The sequence below is a fragment of the Oryzias melastigma genome, linkage group LG3, assembly GCF_002922805.2.
Source record: "Oryzias melastigma strain HK-1 linkage group LG3, ASM292280v2, whole genome shotgun sequence".
NCBI classification, from domain to species: domain Eukaryota; kingdom Metazoa; phylum Chordata; class Actinopteri; order Beloniformes; family Adrianichthyidae; genus Oryzias; species Oryzias melastigma.
In genome coordinates, this window is record NC_050514.1 from 20,515,271 (window position 1) to 20,538,248 (window position 22,978).

General features: G+C 38.9%; 2 protein-coding genes across 4 annotated transcripts; both read right to left on the reverse strand.

Annotated features, from left to right (window-relative positions):
• Positions 1-4,160: 4,160 nt before the first annotated feature.
• qser1 (glutamine and serine rich 1) lies at positions 4,161-15,434 on the reverse strand. Its single transcript, XM_024295593.2, has 13 exons — positions 14,946-15,434; positions 13,114-13,217; positions 12,859-12,996; positions 8,236-11,478; positions 7,812-8,116; positions 6,646-6,762; positions 6,418-6,551; positions 6,172-6,347; positions 5,950-6,081; positions 5,776-5,873; positions 5,562-5,708; positions 5,287-5,382; positions 4,161-5,189 (listed from the first exon to the last, which is right to left on the reverse strand). Exons 1-13 carry the CDS (start codon positions 15,053-15,055, stop codon positions 5,049-5,051), a joined length of 4,941 nt encoding a protein of 1,646 aa, XP_024151361.1. The 5' UTR covers positions 15,056-15,434; the 3' UTR covers positions 4,161-5,048.
• A 1,072-nt stretch (positions 15,435-16,506) lies between these two features.
• prrg4 (proline rich Gla (G-carboxyglutamic acid) 4 (transmembrane)) lies at positions 16,507-22,978 on the reverse strand. 3 transcript variants are annotated; one of them, XM_024296103.2, is made up of 7 exons: positions 22,724-22,978; positions 22,359-22,461; positions 22,113-22,276; positions 21,982-22,009; positions 20,773-20,914; positions 18,768-18,962; positions 16,507-18,038 (listed from the first exon to the last, which is right to left on the reverse strand). In XM_024296103.2, the coding sequence occupies exons 2-7, from the start codon at positions 22,450-22,452 to the stop codon at positions 18,011-18,013; spliced, it is 651 nt and encodes a 216-aa protein (XP_024151871.1). In that variant the 5' UTR covers positions 22,453-22,461; positions 22,724-22,978; the 3' UTR covers positions 16,507-18,010. The 3 variants fall into 3 exon arrangements, with proteins under 3 accessions (XP_024151871.1, XP_024151873.1, XP_024151872.1); XM_024296105.2 differs by having other exon boundaries at positions 22,849-22,976; XM_024296104.2 differs by lacking the exon at positions 22,724-22,978 and adding an exon at positions 22,595-22,703.

Genomic DNA, 22,978 nt, shown 5'->3' on the forward strand with positions numbered 1-22,978 from the left:
GCAACACATTTCTCCAACCTAAACTAAAAAATAAACATAATTCCATTACATTTCTATAATCGGAGTCAAGAAAATATTAAAATAAAAAAGGAAGTTATTTTTATACAGAATAGTGAGGTTATTTTAAAAGTGAACAACACAAATCACTGAAAGCTTAAAATAAAATCATTATTATACAGTATGAGCTGCACTTGTTTGGAAGCTATTATTCAATGTACAGAATTCAGATTGATTGTTCTAAGTCTGTGATAGAGCATCGCAATTTTTAGTTGACGCTTAGTTTTTGTTAAAGTCCCACAATCACATATATTTTGATCTGTTGTAAAATAATTCTCAGTGATCATTTAGTTGCCATTTCTTGGCAAAAAAAGGAAAAAAATAATTTCCTAAGACAATGTTTGTGAAACGCGGCTGGAGTTTATTACAAATTTGCTAAATTTGTATTGGAGCAGGAGTAAGCCTCCACTGATATCCCATCATCCCCTTGTTTACACTTTCTCCTTCTAGTTTACAACCTCTTACAACCCCAAGTTAACATTAACGGCGCAACACAAATGTCAAGCAATACCAGAGCTATCAGCCGTACAGTTTTGAGCCAGATGCTTGCTCAGACGAGAACATTTAAGACATACATGGATCTATCTGTCTGCAAGTGGATGCATCAGAATGGAGCAGAGCAGGGAGGTTTTGCCCCGCCCACTTCAATTGCTGTTTCCCACGGATTTCACAGCCTCTTTTCATCAATCAATTCATTCAGATTTTAATTTAATAAATATTTTTAATCTTAAATATTTTTCTATATTTCCTCCATCATGAAAAATATACCACAAGAACATGTTAAAAACACCAAAAACATGATTCTTTGGCATGGGTCTTTTAAAGAATCCCCAAACTTTGGCACTCAAATTTAGCAAAAGTCTCTAAACAAAAATAATAACAATAACGGGTTTGTAAACGTAATAATATACAGATATATCCTTGTTGCTGCTTACCAAAGAAAACTCAAACCCAGCCTCTGTTTGACTTAAAAGAGTGGACTTTTTTTGGAGAAGTTTTAAAAAAGTATTTGTCAAGCCATCATCATCTTCACGTATAAAGCACTTTAACACAATTACAAATTGAACAAAGCACTGTACATTCAAATCTTAACATAATAAAGGTTAAAAACAAATTAATAAAATTTTAAATAGAAACATTAAAACATAAAAAAAAACCTTGAAGGTAAAAAGCAGAGCAAAATCTCATGTTGGACAAAATGCTTTGCTTTAAAAAGGAGTTTTGAGTGGAGTTTTAAGAAATATCAAGTGCTTAGAGGTAAAGTCTATGCTATAACTCAATGAAAGTGTGCATAGATCAAACCTTAAACAACCTATGTAGAAAGATACAGTCCTGACAAATCAATGAAATTACAAAAAGATGGTAAACTGATTTAACAGTGGGACACTGATGACTTGTTTCACCCCACCGCTGTCCCCAATGTTTTCATAGCTGTATCAGTTCAGTGATTTGAGCCATCACACTTAAGTCTGGGAAAACACTCGCTCACCTTTTGGCTTATCTTAATTTATCAGCAAATCAGCTTTCACTGATTCCAAAATATGTCATTTACCCCAATAGGATGTCTTAAAAAAACAAAAAAAAAAAAACACGTGTTCTTACTAAAAACAAAGTTTTATCTCTGTTTTATATCTCCATGTTTACAGCCTAAACAAATGTGAAACTCGTAATTTGACCACTGTCCCCATTTTATAATGTCCCCTACTGCTTTGTGTTGGGCTCTGACTTTTCCAAACATGGTAAAATTAGAAGGATCTATTTAATATATATATATATATATATATATATATATTAAGTTCATTATTTGCTTTGTGTTTTAAGATGCAGGCAAGAAAGTTGTGCAGAAAAAAAGAGAATAAATGATGGTCAGGAAAAGAGAAAGTCATTTTGAAAAGGTACAAGTGAGTTTTAATCAGTTTGTAATGTCTTCACATAGATTGCAGATTTGGGTTAAGCAAATCTTCAGTGGATTTCTGCTCATTTTTACACCTAAATACTGTTTTATAATATGACTGCACATGATCATGAGAAATGATTTAAATGTTTTTCTCGAGTCAACTTCTGAGTGTCACATTTGTTTTTATCATTGGTTCTTTATGGTATGCTTGCACAAAAAGAATCACATAAAAGGACGTAAATTCCTCCAAATAGTGTGAACTAATGTTTTTTATTTTAAAATAAATTCACATTGAGGCATTTTGCAAAATTCAACTTTGTAGGAAAAAAAATAACAATAAATTAAATGTATTCTGTAAGCATATACACAGCAAATGTGAGACATTTTTCCACCTTTACCTTCCAGACTTTGACCTTTTTATGCTTTTACATAGGATATCCAGCAAATGTAATAAAATGCCTCCCTGAAGGCTTTTATGACACATTAACATGAAACAAATGTGACTAAACAAACAAATGTGACTCAGCTCATTAAAACAACTAAGGAATAGAAGAATCCTGCACCCTCGTCTCCACTCACAACAACCCACGTCACAGGACAGGTTTGAAACATGCGACGGCAGGCGCCTCCGCCTTTAAGAGCTCCGTCACCCCGTTTGATGTTGTCTATATGGACATGATTTTAATGACCGTCCCAAGACTTTAATGTCTCATAAGCAAACGGACACACGCACAGAGCAAACACAGATCTGATGAACCGAGCCTCAGATCTGATTATTAAACAACCGGCCCTGTCAAAGGTGAGGTCAGCGGTAACTGCTTCAAATGCTGTTCTGACATATTCAGTAATGTTCATTTTATGAGGCGAAAACCGTTTAAGAGAAGGGAGAAATCAAGTAGGCCACTGTGGCTTAAGAGGCTTAAATAATCAAATCTGTGGAATAAACTGTTCAAGAATGTGGCACATATAACCAATTCATGCAAAGAATGGCCCAAGAGATTTGATTATTCTGATTTGCCTTAAAGTTCCTTACAGAAACATTTTTTTAATGCAAATATGAATTTTTAGCACTCACAAAACTTCCTTATTTATAGTAAAACGTGTTTATTAGGATCAACGGAGCCTCAATCCTTATGACGTATTGCTTGATTTGGTTTCATTGGCGTCCTCACAACACACACACAAGAAAAACTTCCCAAGAAAAAAGAAAGCAGCAGCGAACAGGAGAACAGGTTTTCTGGTTGACGTGTTGGTATTTTAGAGTCATCTAAAGTCCTCCGCGGCTCCGGAGTCAAACTTGTTTTACAGCAAACACAGAGCATAAAGCAGGAAGCCCCGACTGTTGTGTCAGTCAGGACGATGACAAATACCCCCAACAATTTACTGCACCAGATAACATTCAAACTCACCAAAGCGGTTTGTCCAGTTGGAGAATGAGGGAGGAAGATTTTTTTTTTTTTTGTGAGCCACTCCTACACACAGTAAATGAAATCTATGACCTATACTAGTTAATTACTGCAGCAGAAATGATCAAACATTTACCCGTACTCAGATTTATACATTGATTTGCGGTATAATGCAAAACTGTTTGTGAAAAATTCCCAACAGTGAATTGATTTTTCTCCTACGTAGGGAACAATTCCAAAATGGTATGTTTTGCATCTGGACAGCGGGCTCTCAGTAGTTGTCCCATCAGCGTTGGCTCTGCTGGAATCTCAAATGCTTGGCAGACTGGACTGCCCTCCTCCCCCAAATCCTAAAAGGACAGAGGACAGTGGTCACAGAGCTGCACCACAAACGCTCTGTTGTTGTATCAGGGATTCCCACCCCCTTACACTACGTTTTCCCCCCTTTACATTGTTGCCGGTCACAGTATTTCATCTCTCTCTGCAAAATGGTTGAAGCAGTTCAGAGAAAAGCTGATGGGAGGAGCGCACTTTTTCACCTTGGTGCGCTCTATTGAAGTGAATACTCTCAGCAAGCAGAGTTTAACTTTAACTGACCTTCATGTGGCGGTGCAAGGTTATGAAAACACAAACACGGCTGACCCGGAGATTTCGTGTAAAAACCTTTCTCAAGAGGCCACTTTCACTGACACAATATTCTAAGAAAAATTCTAGTTCCTCATGAAAGAGGTAAACATTAAATTCCTGGTGACTGAATTCAAGAAAACTCTCAAAAAAGTATATATTTCAAAACACACAACTAGTATATGACATTTTATTTACAAACTGCATTTTTTAAAGAACAATCACTTTTGATATCATAAAACTTGAAATCGACTCAAAAATCCATCTGTGGAGAACTGTGAAAAGACTATGAAAAAATGCTTTTTAGAAACGAACAAAAATAATATTTAAGCTCTGAGAAAAATAGATACTTGTCATAAAAATGTGCTATGCATATAAAGTAATATAAAGATTCACATATTATCCTAAGACTCTGGTTATGAACAGCAGAAAAACTGCAGTGATTGATTTAAAAGCATCAGAGGGTTTGATGCGTTTACGTCCGACTGCAGCTTGCACAAGCTCAGTTCCCCAAGAAAACCCCCCTTTTTAACTTTAATACAAAATGTACATTTCATATACAAGAGCTGGCAGTCCATGACAAAATGATGGCTGTTCTACAAAACGTCTGCAACTACAGATATGTATTACGTATAGATTCTCTGTACAGTCAATCAACTCTTTGAGTTTGTTGAAATAACACAAGGAAACTGATTAAAAACAGAAGGCATTCAGACTTACTGTGCTCCATTTCCTATTATTATAGTTTGTCCCTAAAGTATTTTTAGATACCTAACATAAAAAAAATAATAATCTTTGCAAAAAGTTTAACAAATCTACCTTGACTAGGAGATGCACAATCTGGAAATATTCCAACATAAAGTTTTTGTTAGTTAACTGCTTTCTGCGGACGTCAGGTGTTGGGAGAGAGTAGAAAAAGTAGATTTTTCATCACTGAGTGGCTGGAGAAGAGGAAATCGTTCCCGTTGCCATGGCGATGGAGAAGTCTTTAAGCACAACATTTTTTATTGTTTTCGTCGTTCCGTCTCTCCCACTTTTTCAGATCCGTGTGAGCCAACGCTGAATCATCTGCAGACCTGCTGCACCTGATTGATTAGCTCTCCGAAACGATCGAAGAGCCCCTCTACCCACGCTCCGTTCTCCAGACACTTCTTCACAGTCTCCTCCTGCCCCAGGTCCCCCGTCTGAACCCGCAGAGATGCAATCTGAGGGACACCGGCAGAAAACAAAGGAGCTTAAACCTGAAAAACATTAATTTCTGAAAGCACATTTCCTTTGAACACTCTGCACACAATATCCTACCTCATCCTTACACATGAGGTATGTGTGGTATTTGTAATGCTGCAAGGAGTGGTACAGGGAGAACCACTGAGTTTTCTGCTGGTCCACCGTGTACTCCTAGAGAAGGGGATAAAACATAATTAATAATGCTACAAAAGGTTGTTTTCATTCTATTAAAATATATACAAGAGTAGAAGAAGAAAGCAATTTTAAAACTTCATATTTACAAGTCAACGACAGTGCGCCCTCTGGTGGACAATCAGGAGTTTGACAAAAAAGCCATTTTGTTTTCTCACCTGGGGAACTTTGCTCGGCACTTTGTGAGGCTTCATAGTCTTCTTGTTGTAGGCCTTTCCACTAAGGCGTACCTTAAAAGCTGGAGTTTCCCCGTCCTTCTTTAACTCAGTCACCACTGAGATCTCTGGAAAGCTGTCCAAGGCCATCTGATGGAAATATTAAAAAATAAATTGAAAATGAACACTCGATTGGCTGTCTGGTGCACAAGCTCACCTTCAGGACTTGACCGAGGTGAAGTTTGTGGAGCAGACGCTTCCTGTTGTCAGTGATCAAACCGTCCACTCTTTTCATGTGCGGCAGCAGCAACTCATCTGAAACCCCACAAATATAGATATAAATCCTTAAAGTCGCTTGATGTCCAAAAAAAAAAAAAAGTTCATTTCTAACCATTTGCTCTTTCAAGTGCTGTCATCACATCTTCGTCTAAAGCGATGCTGATGAGGAGCTCCACGAAGCTCCTGAATGTCTCCTTCATGGTTCGTGTTTTGAGGAACCGTGATGAAAGTGTGGAGTTTGACTCTGAGAATTCATCAGAGAGAAACATACACAGGGTAACATTAGAACCCCCAAATTAAGACTTAATTTTAAGAAAAAGAACATATTTTTCACCATCATCTTCAGCAGATGATCCAGATGCAGTCTGGGAAAACTCTTCCTTCCATTTTCTTCTCTTCTTGGGAGGTGGTTCTGCCTTTGGTTTGATTTGTTTGACTCTGGGCTTTTGGCTCTGGATCACAGAAGAAGCCGGAGCCGTCAAGCCCAGAAGGGTTTTTACTTGAACTCCTCTGTGAAACGCGACAAAAGGAGTTAGCAACATTTCCACCGAACCATAAAGTGGCGGTGTTGAGCATTTACCTCAGCGAGCTCAGCGGCTTACAGCGAGGCTTTCGACTACAAACGCGCACGTATTCCCTTTTGTTAACCGTGTCCAAAAACTTCACATACACTCGATGGTACATGGTCTTGGCATCACCAAAGTATCCAAGGTACTGTTACACACACCAAAATTAAGAAAAATAAATACAGGTGATGTGCTGTCAACATTTTTCAGAACAATCAAACACTTGTGCATCTTTTTCTTACACTGTTTGTGGCAGAAAAAACTCTTTTCCCATCTCTTAGTTCCGGCACAAATTTCTGCAGCAGAGCCTTCTGCACTTTCCAAATGGCTGGTGGTTCACTGCCAGCCTTCATCGTCTCCTGGACACGAATAGCACAGAGCACACTCACCGTGTGGACATGAGGGATGCCACAATAGTCAGGTTAAAACAAGCAGTATGCTATACTATTGAACTAAATACAGTAGTCGGGGAATGGTAAATACTTGGATAATACCCAAAGCGCTTAACAGTCACAGTCCTATTCACACATATATTCATGTGCTGATGGCGGCTTCGCTGCCGAACACTGGCGCCAACCTTCCAGGAAAAGTGTTGCATCCATACTGCATACTATTGGGTTTACATTTAAAAAACCTGCATTGTGATAAATTTAAGGATTTATTATTTGCTTTTTTTATTACATTTACATAGTAAAGCTAAAAGTTTTTTCTTTATTGTTACTTGCCAATTAGTAAATTAAAAAATATATTTTTTCTGAATTTTTAGCTTTTTTTTTGGTAATACATAAATCTTATATTAAACTGAAACAAAACCGTGACCCAAAAATCGAGGTTTGAACCAAATTTTTAACAAAGTGTATCAAACATGGACCAAACACAACTTCAGTATTAACTATTTACTTAACATACTTATTTATTGTGGTTTTTGGGTACAATAAACATGTCTGTGATATTTTGACAGCAAAAATGACTAAAGTTTTGAGTAGTTTAGCTTAGAAGTGACACATTTAACCTTTATCAGGTTCAAACCTTTCTGTGTGACCTTTTCTTCCATTGCACCAGTTCATTTCAGCTTAATATCTCTCGTTGAAGGTCAACAGTGAATATCTATTGGGACTAATACATGCTAGAAATGTGGGATTATTAGAAGCGTTATAATGCCTGAGTTTTTTCCAAGTACAATAATCAAAAATGTTACTCGTTTTGCTTTCTAATAGATACTGTTTGGAGCTGAACTGGTTGAACATTTTTCAGCATAATTTTCAGCAACTTCAATAATTTGACTAAGTAAATTAGGAGAATCACATAATTTATTGTAAGAATCTATCCTAATAAGCAGTTTTAAATTTATTTTTAAGTGTGTCTTGCTACACAAAAGAAAAGATGCATTAAATCCATATTTAAGTACCTTCAAGGTTTCGATGTCTTCATTCCTGACGACAAACTCGTCTCTCTCCCGATACATGCCCTCTCCCCCGCTGTCGGACAGCTCCTCGTCCGTGAGTCCCTCTACAGCCACAGCTGGCAGCTGCATCGCCAGTTGGCCAGTGGGGGTCACGGCGTGCTGATCTTTGGCCGCAAACGCAGTTCTTCCCGAGACTGAGGTTGTTACCGGAGCTGGAGAGGAGATTTGCGGCAAGCAGGCGTGAGCGACGGCGTGTGATACGGAGGGAACGTGGTCCTGTCTCATCATCAAGCTGTGAATTTGGTTATCTAGAAGATAGGATTGGAAATCCATCATGATCCACACAAAACACACATTCTCTAACTTGTGGAAAAATGTAAATGAAGTATTGCCATTTTTCTTGGCTTTTCTGCTGAATCAGTGTTACCTGTCCTTGTTTTACGATCTGAGGCTTCATCCAGAGACGACAATGCTGAGGTGATGCTGTTCCTCAGAGCCTGGTTCCTCCCAGTGCTCTCCTCCTCATCTGAACTGAAGGATGGCAGTGTCTCCAAGTTCTTCTGCAGGTCGTCCTCCAGGCGTTTCTGCTGCGAGCTCAGAGCCGGACTCTCTTGAGGAAGTAGAGGTCCAGGCAGACTCTGGACTTTGCAGGGCAAAACTGTCAAAGTGCTCGGTTTGGACGAGGTGGAGGGTTTTCTTGGGCGACTGACCGTTCTCATCGGGTTCTGAGAGTACTGCTGCTTGGGGCCAGACTTGATAAAGTCCAGGAAGGAGCCAATGAAGCCACTTTTGACCTCTGGTTGCTTCTCCTCCACTTCCCGAATCTTCTGCCGGATCCTCTCTTGTTGGGGACAACCTTCATACATACTTTGCGCGCCGGTTGGTGAGCTGACGTCACTTCCTTTGGAGTTCTGCCGCTTTGTTTGCCCGCTGCGTTTGACAGGTCTTGCCAATCCCCCCTCATCTTCAGGACATCCTGGTTTGGTCTGGGATTTTGAACGAGCCTTCTTTTTGGTGGAGTCGTCACCATCTGGACATAGCATGAATTTATTTTCAGTTTCAGCACAATTGGGATTCTCTTTAGCCTTGTTCTGGTCAACCACAGAGTCAAACACCTGGTCTTCTGAGCTGTATCCCCTCTCAGAGCTCTTCCCATCCCCATTTATTTCAAGTTCAGCAGTGCTTTTGGAGTGAACTGGTTGGTGCTGACAGTCAGTAGTTGTCTGATCCCCGTTTAGAGATATGCTGACGGTGTGAGAGTTCGTATTGGCCATGACGGCTTGTTGTGCTGAGGAAAAACCAGCAGACATTTGCCTCATATCAATCGTCTGGAGATGTCTTTTGGAGTCAACAGAACTCGACATCGCCGTCATGTCAGCCTCCGCTGAGGTTGCGGCTTTGAAGTCCTGAGGCGTGACGCCGCAGGCTGCTACCGTAGCAGCCAGGATGTCGTCAACATTTGACAGAATGCTTCTGTCATCTGTCAGCAGCATGGATTCTGGGAAGCAGATGGAATTGAGAGCAAAGTGGTTCTTGACATCAGCTGGCTGCTGATGTGCTGCTTGGCTGCAGTGGTTTTTAGCAGACAAGCATTCTGAGCTCGGCTCAGACACTATGGTCCCCTGTTGGCCCTGCGGTTCTGAAATACTGTGTCCGAGCAGGTCTCGATCCATATGAAGGTATTGAACGTGGACTGGACCCAAACTGTGAGCAGGCTGGAAGCCTTGCAAAGATATCAGCTTTGAGTTATTCTGAGTCTGGTGAACCAGAGGCTGCTGGACCAGAATCATCTGACTGGACTCGAGAAGAACCTTATTGCTGGGGACGGTGATGAACTGTGTGTGCACTGCCAGGTTTTGGCTTTGAGTCTGTTGGTTTTGCTGATGTAGCTCTGGTTGAAGCTGAGGAGGGGGCTGCTTGAGCTGCTCTGGGCAAAGGGGTAAAAGTGAGGGCACAATAATGGAGGTTGAGGGCTTTGTGTTGATAGCTTGATGGCCATTGCTGCTGCTTAAATGTATTTGGTTTTGGCTAACGGAACACATCAGTTCATCCTTTGCTTCTGCTACATTAGATTGATTTAGTCCCATGAGGTGTTCATCACACGAGTTACTTCGAATAACACTTTGTGGCTTCTGTTCGTCTATTTTTGAAACCACATAAACGATATTATGAGAGGCCAGACTGTTAGAAACCATGGAAGTCTGCCGTAGAGCCTCCATGTCCTGGAAGGGAAGCGCTTCCATTTTTTCTTTGCCGTGCGTTGGCTTTATGTCCTGTCCGGAGGAGCTAATTCCATTTTGTAAGGTTTGAGTTGAGGAGTATGTAGGTAATGGGGATGACAAAACATTTTGGGTCTGTGTCTGGGATAAAACGCTATGAGCTTTTGAATCTTGCACACCACTAAAGTCCATAGTCGAATTTGATGTGGGGAGAGATTGCCCACACGTTAGTGGATATGATGAGTTCAGGGACTGTCCCGAAGAGAAGCTTTGTGACTGGGAAGCTAAAGACTGCTCCTGAGATGTAAAATTAAAACTGGATGCATCCTGAGAGTGGGATGTGGGGTATCTTCCAGCGGAACCATCTTGACACAAAGTCTGGACATGGGTTCCATAATGAACTTCCTGGCCAAGATTGGACGAGTAAGCCAGATTTGGGCCGACAGAAGCCATGTTTTCTGAGTGACTTGAGAGGGAAGACAGAGTAGTGTAAACAGAGGAGAGTTTATCTGCAGTAGAATGTGAGCTCTGGGACTGTGTGAGTGCTGTGATATAGGTTTGAGGCAAACTGTCAGCTATTAGGTTAGATAGCTGGACAGCCTGCTGATTAGCAATCAATGAGTTTTGCTTGTCATCGGGGGAGGAGTAATGCTCCGGAGAACCTGCTTTCAGGCTCATAGAGCGAATGTCTTTACTCCTCTCCGAGGATGGAGCCAGTTTGAAGGAGCTGTCTCCTGGTTTCAGTAATGATACGGATGAATACGTTTGTGCAACACAATCACTCTTAGGTTGTGGGGAGCCGCTGGCACCTTGGCTGGAGTTTGCTGTTGTGGAGGGGCTGCTGGACACTGGGCTGTGATGAGGGGGATCTTGCTGGTAAGACACATCTGTGTCGCCGCTTGAGCCAAAGTATCCCTGTAACGAGTGCTCCGAACTGGGCAGCTGCTCTGAGGGCACGTGGCCACTAGAAGGCCTCTGATGGTGTTTGATTACACTACATTCACGCTGTAGAGCTCTTTCAATAGAGCTGGAGAAAACTGTCGCCCCGTAAGGCTGCGCAGCACCTTGAGGAGAGGGGAGAGCTGAGGGAAGGAGGCTAAACTGGGGTTGCAGGAGATGGGGCGCTGACTCCTGGGCTGAGCGGTAAGTCGAGGACTGCACAGGGAGAGCTGAGCCCAGAGGGGAGGCAGAGAGATGATTGAAGGCCAGGGCAGTGGGAAGCACAGTTTGGCTAGATTTGAGGTGAAGCAAGTGATCGTGGTGGGAAAAGAGGCCGTTGTTGGAAGCGCTGAAAGCAGGATCCTGAAGAGACAGTGAGGCGTTGGTGGCATAGTTCCTGGAAGCGTAGGCACCTGTGTGCTGATATGATGACAGAGCAGCAGGTGAGGGAAAAGTGGCTGTAGAGGGCAAAGCACTGGTCAAGTACAAGTCTGTGGTGGAAGTGTTGGTGCCTGCAAAGAAAACATCAAAATATGCAAAAGACAAGATGAGTGACTAGACAAAAAAAATCAGAAAATGTTGGTATTGAAAAAATATATATCCCTTATAGAGATATTATCAAAGAAAACAACTCAATTCTTCAACATATTTAAATCAAAATGAAATAGAAACCAAACTTTATAACTTCGAAACTAAAAGCAAAACAAAAACCTTCATTAAAAAAATTACTATTCTTGCTTTTTGCAAAAATTGTAATAATATCATGTTTTAACATTTAACTATACAAATTCATGTCAATTTTATCTTAATATCAACTATTCAATAAGTGAAACAAAAGTAGATTTTAAGCATGTATCCCTTTAACACTTGTACAAGGACAAAACACATTCAATATATCTTAAATAAACCCCAAATGGACTATTTATAATTCATAAAAAGGTTAATTGATGCGAGAAAGGCATTAATGTTACACCTGATTCAATAGTTCAAACTTTTTATATTATTATTTGAAGATCTATTTTGTTCTCAAGACAAATCATACTTTTAGCAGTACACAGGCATTCCCAATAACATTTATTTTGCTAATTATAATCCATAATTTTTTACCCTAAGGTGCTGAGATCGAGCTAAAGCATGACGTAATGCCCTTTTGTTTTGAAACAAGGCATTACGCAGTGAATGTCGTCATGTTACATTGTGTTAACCTTTGCACAAGTTTAGATACTTTAACCAGAACAAAACATGGTCTACTTGACCCCATGAAGAAACTCCTGTCAAGAACTTTTTTTGATTGGCTGATCCAACAAATAATAACAAATCTTTAGATTAATTTTTGTTTTTAGAATTTTTAATATGGTTTCTAAAGCAACTACTTTCCAACCAACAAAATTAAACCTTTAATTCCTGGAACAAAAAATAGATTTACAAAAACAGAAGCTTTAATTTCATTAATTGCTAAGATTTCATACAAGACAACAGCGCTGATCCTGCAAGTTGTCCTGATTAAAAAGATGACAGAAGGCTTTAATGTTTATCGTAGCAACATTTTACCGATAACAGACAATAAAAAAAAAGAATCCAGGAAATCACATTTGATGATTTTTAAGGAATGTATTCATATAACTGTGCTAAAAATAAGTATTTAGCTCCAACAAACAAGAAAGAAATCTGTCCCTCACAGACCTGTTACTTCCTGGAGATCTCTATCCTCCACTCGTTACCTTTATGAAAGACACCTGTTTAAAGTCATTCTCTGTATCAAAGACACCTGTCCACTCAGTGACTGAGTAATGTTTTGCCCTATTGTACGCTTAACACTAAAATTGAGCAAAGCAGTTTACATGTTCGTAATGATGGCTGTGAAAGTTTCAGTTACGTTCATGTTTTCTCACCAGTAGGCCACGATGGAGGTCTAAAAGGAGGAAGCAATGAGGCACTAGCAGGACCAGCCTGAAGACTTCTCGACTCGGTGGCTGTCAGGAAGCTCATGACTGAGGTCACAGGAGAGCTGCTGCTTGACTCGAGTGTTCCTGACAGTAAAAGAAATCGATAAGGTGATCGCAAAGAACCCAAGATTTTGAGAAAAGAAAAAAATAAAAACTTTAAAAAGCAAAACAATCTTTTGCTATATGGAATGCAGAACTCACCTGCTCCAGCAGGAACGTGTAAGGTATTGTATGAAGGAAGCTGGTGTGAGGAAGCATAACTTTGCTGCTGGAGGAGCTCTCCATCGAGGAGCGTTGCGCCATAACTGAGAGCACAGACAATTGATGTTGAAAAAATAATGTATTTTCAGTCATTCAAGAAAACAAAAAAACTAAAATTTGAATAATTATAATCAACCTGTAACAAGTAAGATTATATGCATTATAAGTTTAAATATATATATATATACTGAACAAGAACTGCAATTAAAAATCTAAAAGATGCTGTAAATAAAGCAGTTTCCTTAACTTATTTAGAAAAAAAAAAACTAGCAAATGGTTAAAAGTAATGAGTAAACCCATGGCTCAACAGCCAACAGACTATAAGAAAGTGGCCTGGTTGTGGCTAATAAATTAGGTTGTTAACTAAGCATATGAAAATGCAACTATCTTCATGGAAGTGTGCCCAATTTCCATGGCCTTCTGCAATCTCCAATTCAGAAAGATGTTTAGGATTCAACTGATACAACAAATCTTGATTCAAGACCCACTCCAATTTAAAAAATATATGTTTTTTTGACGTTTTTAACATGTACTTTTAGCACTTTTCACATGAAGGATGACATTTTTAAAGAAAAATAAGATTACACTGTATTTCTGAGTATTTATTTTAAGTGTGAACAAAGGAATGATGGGAAATCAGGACAGGCTTACTCCGTGCCAACAGTCCCATCTACAACTCAGGAATACATTTCTGAGGAACTAAAGCAAATCTGCAGAAACTATCTCCTAGAAAATGACAGTCTTGTAAACTAAATCAAAAAATGATTGGAATAGGAATTTAATAACTTGAAACTGAACTGGGATTGACAACAGTTACTAGAATTGTTTTTGATTTAGGTCCATCAAACAGGTTCTTGTTTGTACACCGAAGCTAAGAATTCTTCTCAAAGCACAGCGGATCATAGTGTCCTCCATAATTATGTTCTTAACAAATTTAAGTCACACCTAAGCTATTCATGAGGTAAGATGAAACCAAAATGTTAGAATCTAATGCAACTACGCTGGTAAATAATCAACCACAATATCCTAAACAAACATTTACCTGCAAATATTTAAAAAGTAGGTAAAACGTAGTGGTGTAAACACCAATGGCATTAAAATATTAAAGGTAAAACAGCCAAAATACAACAAAAACAAAGGTGAAAAGTTGTCATTGGTCTCATTTAAAGACCATAACAAACAAAGCATACAAGAAAGCCCCCATATGCATAATTTTTTAATTTCTTAGCTGACCAAAAACAGTGTTTTTAAGTAGTATTTCTGTCATTTGATAACCCAGAGGTGTTTAAATATGTATTTAGTGTAGAAAAAATAGCTTTAATAGACTCAAGTTATAAAAACTATGTTTATAAAATAAATTAGCTACAGTATTAGGGAAAATGTTAAGGTATCTCATTGTTTTTTCTTAAGTAGCATTTTTTGCTAATTACCCAGCATGGTTTGCGTTAGGATGAACGAAGCTCAGACTGTGGCCGATAAAACGACAGAACTGTTGCTATGAAAGTCAAATGACCAATAACCAAATATCTTCTTTTATGTGTAGTTACCTGCTAGTTACTTGTTACTTGCTAGCAAATTCGAACCAGGTAATGTTTAGCTAAAGCCCTTCGATAAGTCAGTTACAACAACTCCGCTGAAAGTATTTTTCTCCGTTTCCCTTCGGTGTTCCTCAAAACCTTAAGGACTCCTGCACTTCTTCCCCCCTCAGAGCTAGGCCCTCCATCACCGAGATTTCCTTGCGAAACTGACCCGCCCTCTCCTTAATCTTTTACCTTGGTTTGATAGTAGCCGAGCCGCGCTCATAGGCCCACGAAGCTACGGTCTGTGGTGGTGCAGCCAGCGCGTCCGAAAAGCTGGAGCTCGGGTAGTTCCTGTCCATCATCCGGCGAAAGGTTCCCGTCCCCAACGGAGCTCCGCGGAGCAGCAGGCGAACATCGTAGCAGCTCGATCCCGACGACCAGCCCAGGCTGTCCCCTTCGAAGCAAAGTCTGCAAATGCCCACGCCGAAGCTCGTTGCCCCCCGGCCGAAATATTACCTTTCCCTCCGCGTGATTATTTTCCCCCCATGTTTCGTCATATAAGTCAGTCACATCTGTGGAAATCCGGCAGGGACTCCTAGCTGCACTTTGGTGGAACACTGGAACTCTCGATAGCAGAACTCGACTTGCTCAAACGCACACTTTTAACATTTGAAGTAAAAGTATTGGAGCAATATTGTTCAGGGAGATGGTTCGCCACGCAAAGAAAACCACGTGACCATCCCAAAGGAAACTTTGCAGCGAGAGGTGTGGCGCTGATTTTGAATTATTAGACATTTTCTTCTGCATTATAAATGCTAAAACGTGTACATTAAGCGACTAGAATACCACTTTCTTATGCAGACATAAAGTTTTTACTGGTTGTGTTCTTGTAAGATATGCAACTGCCTTCAATTATTTTAAAATGTTAAAAGAAATACTGATTTTCTGAGTGTGACTCAAACCACATTTATGAGTTTATTTTATATTTTTACTGTCTACATGCATAGATCGATGGAGCTAAGTGGTGGCACAGCTGTTATTCTAAAAATCACAGTCAAATTTGACAGCCCATGATAAAAATAGCTGCTTTGACAAAATAGTATTTTTCCCCTTTAAATTATTAAGATGTGAATCAATTATCTTCAAACCATTTGACTAATAAACAAGAGACAACTTTTCAAATAGACTTGGATTTTTCTGTCGATACTTTTTTTAACACATAAAAACACAAACATTTGGTCTTTTTACTATGTAGACACAAGGGCCCCCAAGTCTGGGTCTCCCTGTGCCGGTCCCCAGCCTGGATAAAATACAGGGTTATATCATTCCCCAGGGGATGGATCAAAACATTTCACCCATCTGAGAGTGTGACAGCTATAGTGGGACTTTAACTTTTTTTTTTTTTCTCTCACTACTCCTTTCCTGTCATGAAGATATGTGGACTTATGCTGTGTACGGAATATGTTATTTTAATGTGCTCTTTATGAACTGAAAAAATAAATGAAATAGGTGCAGCCAATGACAAAATTCAGACTTGGACGCACTTAAATTACGTGCAGACAATGCAGCAACATGCATCTTGGCTGCACATATTACATGTGACCAACATGCATTTCCATCACACGTGCGTATAACATCAGCCTATAAAAAAAAAAAACAGTATACATATTATTTTACTTATATGACAAAGCAAAGCTAGCATGGAGAATATATATATGTATATAAAATTAGAAAAAAAGTGAAATGTTTGATGTCCATTCTGAAACACAGATTGCCTGAATTTGACTTGCAAAAAAACACGACAGATTCAAAATTAGGATATTCTTGTTTATTCAATGTTAAATATAATCCTTTTAGAATAATTCTGTTTGAACAAAATGAACACATTTTACCAGGCGTCCTAAACTTGAGCTCAGTTTTACAGATGAAGAAAGAAAGTTTATTTTTGAGTTCAAGAAAGTAATAAAACTTTGACACAAAGATCAGGGGGTTTTGGTTACATGAAGCCACACAGTGGTTGGTCAATAAGGAAGAGTACTTAAATTTACCAATCTCTGTATTTCTATAACAGCAATGAAATTATTACAATTTCCAGCTTTTTGTTCAGATTGTGGTACTTTCATTGACATAATAGGTAGAAAATCAAATCATTATTTTATATATTCTTAAAGTTTCCATTGGCTGTGACTGTAAAACATTTGGCACAAACATTACTGTAAAATTTTTAGTGAAGTTTGTACATTAAAGTTAACAAAGATTCTCTGAAAGACAAATGTTGAAGAAAAAGTCTTTGAAACACCCACACATAGTTCATGTATAAAGTCCAGACGATAACATACAATAATTAATTCTCCCTGAGTGTTACTTTACAGTGTTTCTCAAACAAATATGCTACTCCGAGTGTATTCTAGCAGCCGACAACTCAAAATAATGGCTCCTTCATTTTCATTGAGACAAAAGCAGCAAACCAGTACGATGATGAAATTAAACACACGCAAAAAGAGTAAAAGTACAATAAAATGTGTTTTTGCCGTGATAGAATACCAAACATAGAAACAAAAATGTGTTCAGTTAATCACTTGCAAATAAAGTCATCTTTATTAACTACCATTATCTTTGAATTAAATAATCTTATCTGCTACATAACCTTGTTTGCATTAAAACCTGGATTCAGTCTCAGCCACAAGTTAATGCCAATAATATTTTCCTGTTTTTTTTTTTTTCACTTGTGAAATATTTCTAGATGAAAACAATGCTGATAAAACTTGCAGCTTTTTGAAGAACCAGACCTTCAGAAACGGAATGTTTCAACAGTTTGATACATGCATCCAAACTTTTTACTAAACTGCCCAGATTGAAGTCCCTCACAGATTCATTACAGCTTACCAATATATCCCAATGAAGACATACTGTAGGATAGTCACAGAAATGGTCATTTTCAGATTTTAGTCAGATTTTGTTACTAATTAAGTTATACAGACATTGTGAATATTATTTAGACAGGCTAAAAAAAACTGAAATAGTCAGAGAAATTGACAAATATATCTAGCACAGGTTCCAACCACATCTGTTAACTTCTTTAAGTCATTGTTATAAACTTAGAACAGTTGAAACAAAAATTAACCATATTGTTTTGATAAATATTGGAATACGTTTGTGCTTCATTGTTTGCAAGAAGAAAAACAAAACAGCTTTAACAAAAGAACAAATATAAGGCACAATTGCAATCCTGACGATTAAAAGATGGATACAACGTGGACTAAATTCTGACAAACTGTTCATTCAATGCCGATTTATTACGGTCCTGACAGAAGATACTACCGTCGAAGAGTCCCAGGTCTTGATCTAGAAAAAAAGCGCACAAAAATTTTATTTTTTTAAGTATTATTTAGGTTTGATTCTGTTAATAAAATGTTTATTAAAGTCCAACTCCAACCATCTTTTGATGTATTGTAAGAGTGTTGCAGTAGTCTTTATTATCACAAGAGTCTTTAAAGACACATTCCGATGAACATTGTTTGTGGTTTTTAATGTATTCCTGGGGAACTTTTCTGATGGAGGACATAAGCTTAAAATTACATATTTGAGTACTTCTTTATTCAAATCATGAATCAGGAGCAGACAAAAAATAAAAATAAAATGTATTTGTTACATAAAAAAATACACTGGGTTGGCAACAACCTCCCTGCTCCGCTCCATTTGGATGTATCCACTTGCTGACAATTAGATCCATGTACGACTTTGTTTTTCCTCGTCCAAGCTGGTATCTGGCTCAGAACTGTACGGCTGGATAGCTTCAATATTGTTCGCCATTTTTGTTGCACTGCTAATGCTAAGTTAGGAATATAAGGGGCCATAAGCTAGTAGGAGAGCGTGTAAACACACAGTTCTCACTTATGGGTGATGGGAAGGGGGGTGGGGTTGCTCACACCAATGCTCCCGGCCCAACACGTTTTTTTATATGGACCATTAACAGCATAATAACACTGGGACCACTTATAATGGCTCAAAAGATGATCAGAGTGGGTCTTTGAAGGCTTTCGGAATTACTGAAAGAAGCCATATTTATCTTACCCAGGATATGGAGGAGGCGGGGCATCATGCTGGCCACTTCTCGCAATTGCCTGTTCATATGAGGGGAGGCCTGAAGCGTCTTCCATTTCAGTGGGGTGTGTGGATGGTGGAGGAACCCCAGGTTCCAGAGCCACCTCCTCTAGTCGTCGCATTATTAGAGATACATTACTCCTCCTGGGCCTCGCTCGCATGGAACTGTGAGGAAAAGTTTGTGTTAAAATAAAAAAAAATAAAAAAACATTCCTTTGTGAGCTGATGCAGAGGACTTTATAATAGTGGGACAACAGGGTGCTAACAAAAAAAAGTTTTTTTTTTTTTTCACTGTTTAATGCAAACCATTTTATTTAACGTGTCAATGTATAGGATTAAGAAATGTTTCAGGTAACTTGGAGAATAAGTCAATACATCTGAATCTCATTTTTTAAACTTTACTTAAGTACTGTAAATCATTTCATTATGTAAATAAGAACAATGGATTTCTTCCCGTTTTTCCACATTTTATGATCAATTTTCAAATGCAAAGAGTTTGGACTGAATACATGGCCATCAGATCTAATTTTCTACTTAATTACTGAAAGAACCAAAACTCGCCCGTCAGTCCAGGTGACATTTTCAAATCATTTAGTGTACTACTAGTACAGTTTTTCTTGTTCTGCAGGCTATCGGTCTTGGGGCTGAACCTGTTGTGCATAAACCACAACGTCAAACAACCCTTAAAAATTTGGAAACTATTTTTATAATGTTATGTATGTATTGTGGGATATACAGATTCCAAACAATCATTTTGAAGTATGCAGTAAATGTCTGAGAAAATGTAACAATTATGTGCTAAGAAGAGAAAGATGATTGAGGGAGCAGATCTTTTTTTTCTGCTGCTGCTTTAGACTAACACTTTTAAATTCCACAAGTGTGGATGTTTTTAGTTTCTGTCACATCAATAACAATACATGCTCTTTAAACTCAATCATCCATTTATCTGCAAGAATTCTATATAATAAATTACTATTAAAGTAAGTATATTTTCATAAAAATAACTTGCATTTTGTTAGATCTAAGCATCTCCCCAAGTATACAGCTCACATATTTGAATATTCTGAACAGTTCATTTATGCTACCACATCTACAAAGGTTTTTAACAGGTCAGCAGAGTCCTGATGTTCAGGTACAGACCGCTCCAATCCAGCACACTTTGAGTAACAAGCTTTGCACTGATTTTATCAGGATAAAGAGCTGTGAAGTTAAAAGAATGAAGAAAAAATTCTGGTAGATGGGCAATTAAATCCAAGTTTTGAGCAGCACTTTTTTTTTTTTTTTTTTTTTTTATGTTTCGGCTCTACAATTACTGAAACAGTACAGCAAACCTATTGGGAAACTTGAGCCATTCTTAAAAAGCAAGGATGGCTTTTTGGTTGGATAAAGAGACAAGAGCAAAAACAAAGAAACCATTCCTCAAGACAAATTGCACATAGATGCACTCAGACTCCACTCTGTGCTGGTGGTGGATGAATCTAGCGCTGGCCTTACACAGGAACAAATTCTAGCAAGTCAAAGTTTGAAAACATAATTCACAGCAGGTGACGGTACAACAACTAAACCATTCCTGCTCATTTTTAGTGACACACAACAGTAACACATGCCACGTTGCCACATCGGTATGTGCTTACTCAGACAGCTAGGATTATGAAAAGCTCTTACAGACATCTGCCATGTGATGTTTGATTCATGATTTTAGTCAGAGCGTTTGCATTTGTATTAGCATTAATGCTACCTCATAAGAAAAACACCCTAAGGTGCTGCAATTCACACACCACATTGGGAATAAAGAGTATTGGGGATGTAATTATTATTGTTGAACTTTTTAAAATCTTTTTACACATTTCTTTGAGAACTACATTGTCAGAAATGACACATGTGCTTTGTAAAATCTGTAATAATCCTAAAGTAAACTAATAAAACTTGTGAACCAGAGGCACCTGAAGGACGAGTTCAGTAATACGCTGCTTACCTGGTACTGCTTAAGCCCCCTTTGTATTTCTTATGGCAGAAAAACCAGGTTAAAAGGCCGATGACAACCACAGCTACCGCGGTGGAAATTAATGCCACCAAGAGAGCCGTCACATCAACTTTAGGCTGATTTGAGCCTCCACCTGCAGATATCACAAACCAGATAAAAAAAGTAGGTGAACAGTGTAGAATTTAATATTTTTAACCCCTAAATATGCATCAATTCACTTTGGCTTCAAAATTACCTTAATTTGGAAACAAGAATGGAAGACGAAAACAGCCTACCCTGCTTTTTTTTGCCTGTTTTTTCGTGATAACATCTATCTCATAATCACAAGAAAACAAGTTTTTTGTCATGATAAAAGACAAAATCCTGAGTTACACTCAGTCCATCCAACCTGCCCCTCTCATGCATGTAGACCGTTAGATTCCCTCATTTGGTCACTGATGCAGCAGCTGTAACCGGGGCAACCTTCTCCCCAAATGACAATGATTTGGACGTTGTTTGTGACTGATAACATTGGCACAATCTCTGCCGGAATTAGACCACGAAGAAATTAACCAATTACAAATTGATTAGTTCTTCTGGTGTTCGACATAGAAGGAGTAAGCAACTGGTTTTGCGCGAGATGGAGCGCAGCTCTACTAGTAAATCAAAAAATGTCTTTTGCTGTTGTTGAGAGTTGTTAGGCAAGCTGTACAGCGTTGGTTATGGCCAACAGTAACTGCAAAATAGAGATACTTTAGTAGAATACGCCTCAGTATGGAAAACGGAGAGAGGGACGCTGCAGTATATTCTTTGTTATCTCACTATCACGACTAGGCAAAAATTGTTTTGTCGTGATGATAGAAGATGTTATGAGGAAATGGAAGACAGGAAAACAAAACTAAGCAGGGTAGGATGTTCTTGGCTTTCGTAGAAAACAAAAACAAGTTTTTTTTTTTTTCATAGCTGGAATACATTCAGGCATCATGGGGTTAATCAAAGTACCCCATGTAGCCAATGATTTTTAAGTATGATTGGATAATCATTTAATAACTTCTATTTATTGCCTTTAGTGGTACATTTTAGTTTCTATTTATATCCTATTACATAATTTTATAAATTTTTAAGGAAAATCTGTAATTTTAATCAGTGAAAGACTAGTATTATATCAGATCTATCCTGGGTGAATTTTGTTATGTAATCTTACGGGTGAATCTCTCTTACCTTCTATGTATGTTTTCCAGAAATCATTCTAGATGGGGGAAATATGAAGAGAGAGAGAGAAAAGGTGGGAGGATCATTATTAGCGTTGCAGTGAGACCCTCTGATTCCACGACTGAACGGCATCACTTAACTGTAGCTGGGACGTTCTCAAAGACCTCCCTCGCCTCCTCGTAATTGCAGACCTCCTCGTAGCATTCCCTCTCCAAATTACCGGGCACGAAAATCTCAAAGTCAAACCGATTCAACAGCAGGTGGCGACCCAGGAACAGCTTTGCGTTCCCCTCATCCACGAACACTGCGACCGGGAGCACACACGGTTATAAAGATATGTTAGATCTGCGCGCGCGGGTTCGAACACATCCGAGACATGTCCTTACCGTCCTCGTCTTGGGGTTGGGAGAGTGGGCTCCTCATGCAGGCCAGATGTCCACCGCTCAGCAGCTGAGCGAGTATCGACAGGAGAAACAACATGGCACGCACCTGCGCACCAGCAGCTCTGCGTTAATTGACGGTACACTTAAAAAAAACCGAGCCGTGCCCCCATAAACCTCTACTCAAACACTAGCTAGTAATATCGACGACACAAATGCAACAATAAAGCGAGCATTCTTACGTGTTACCCACGACAGACGTGTCGCATACTCAGCGGAATGAGTTCAGCGCTAGCTAACCGAAAGTTCCCCTAAAAGAGTGACAGGTGTAGCAGGAAGCAAACAGTTTCGGTCACAAATAAGGTACCTACCTACTAGTGTTTTTATTTTTCCTTCCCCAAAATTAATTATTTCGTCATTTAAGGGCAAAATGCTATGTATTAAATTGAAGTGTCATATTTCCTCTCAGCGACAAAATCCCAGCTGTTTTACTTACAAAAGGCTCAAGAACAGTCTCCCACTAAACTGAACTACCTGTCCTGAAGGCCTCAACCAATTATTTACGCTGACCAGGATGACGTCACAACCGAGGCCACAGATAAGGTGGAAGCTAGGAGGCAGTTACA

Bases quoted from the DNA above. Each gene is read 5' to 3' on its own strand.
- qser1 (XM_024295593.2), bottom strand. From the start codon at position 15,055: ATGATGGACAGGAACTACCCGAGCTCCAGCTTTTCGGACGCGCTGGCT. The intron at 13,218-14,945 runs GTAAAAGATTAA...CTGTGCTCTCAG, and splicing joins TCGGCTACTATCAAACCAAG to TTATGGCGCAACGCTCCTCG. The intron at 6,348-6,417 runs GTAAATGCTCAA...CGCGTTTCACAG, and splicing joins AAGCCGCTGAGCTCGCTGAG to AGGAGTTCAAGTAAAAACCC.
- prrg4 (XM_024296103.2), bottom strand. From the start codon at position 22,452: ATGTTGTTTCTCCTGTCGATACTCGCTCAGCTGCTGAGCGGTGGACAT. The intron at 22,277-22,358 runs GTAAGGACATGT...TCCCGGTCGCAG, and splicing joins CCAACCCCAAGACGAGGACG to TGTTCGTGGATGAGGGGAAC. The intron at 20,915-21,981 runs GTAAGAGAGATT...TGATATCTGCAG, and splicing joins CTGGAAAACATACATAGAAG to GTGGAGGCTCAAATCAGCCT.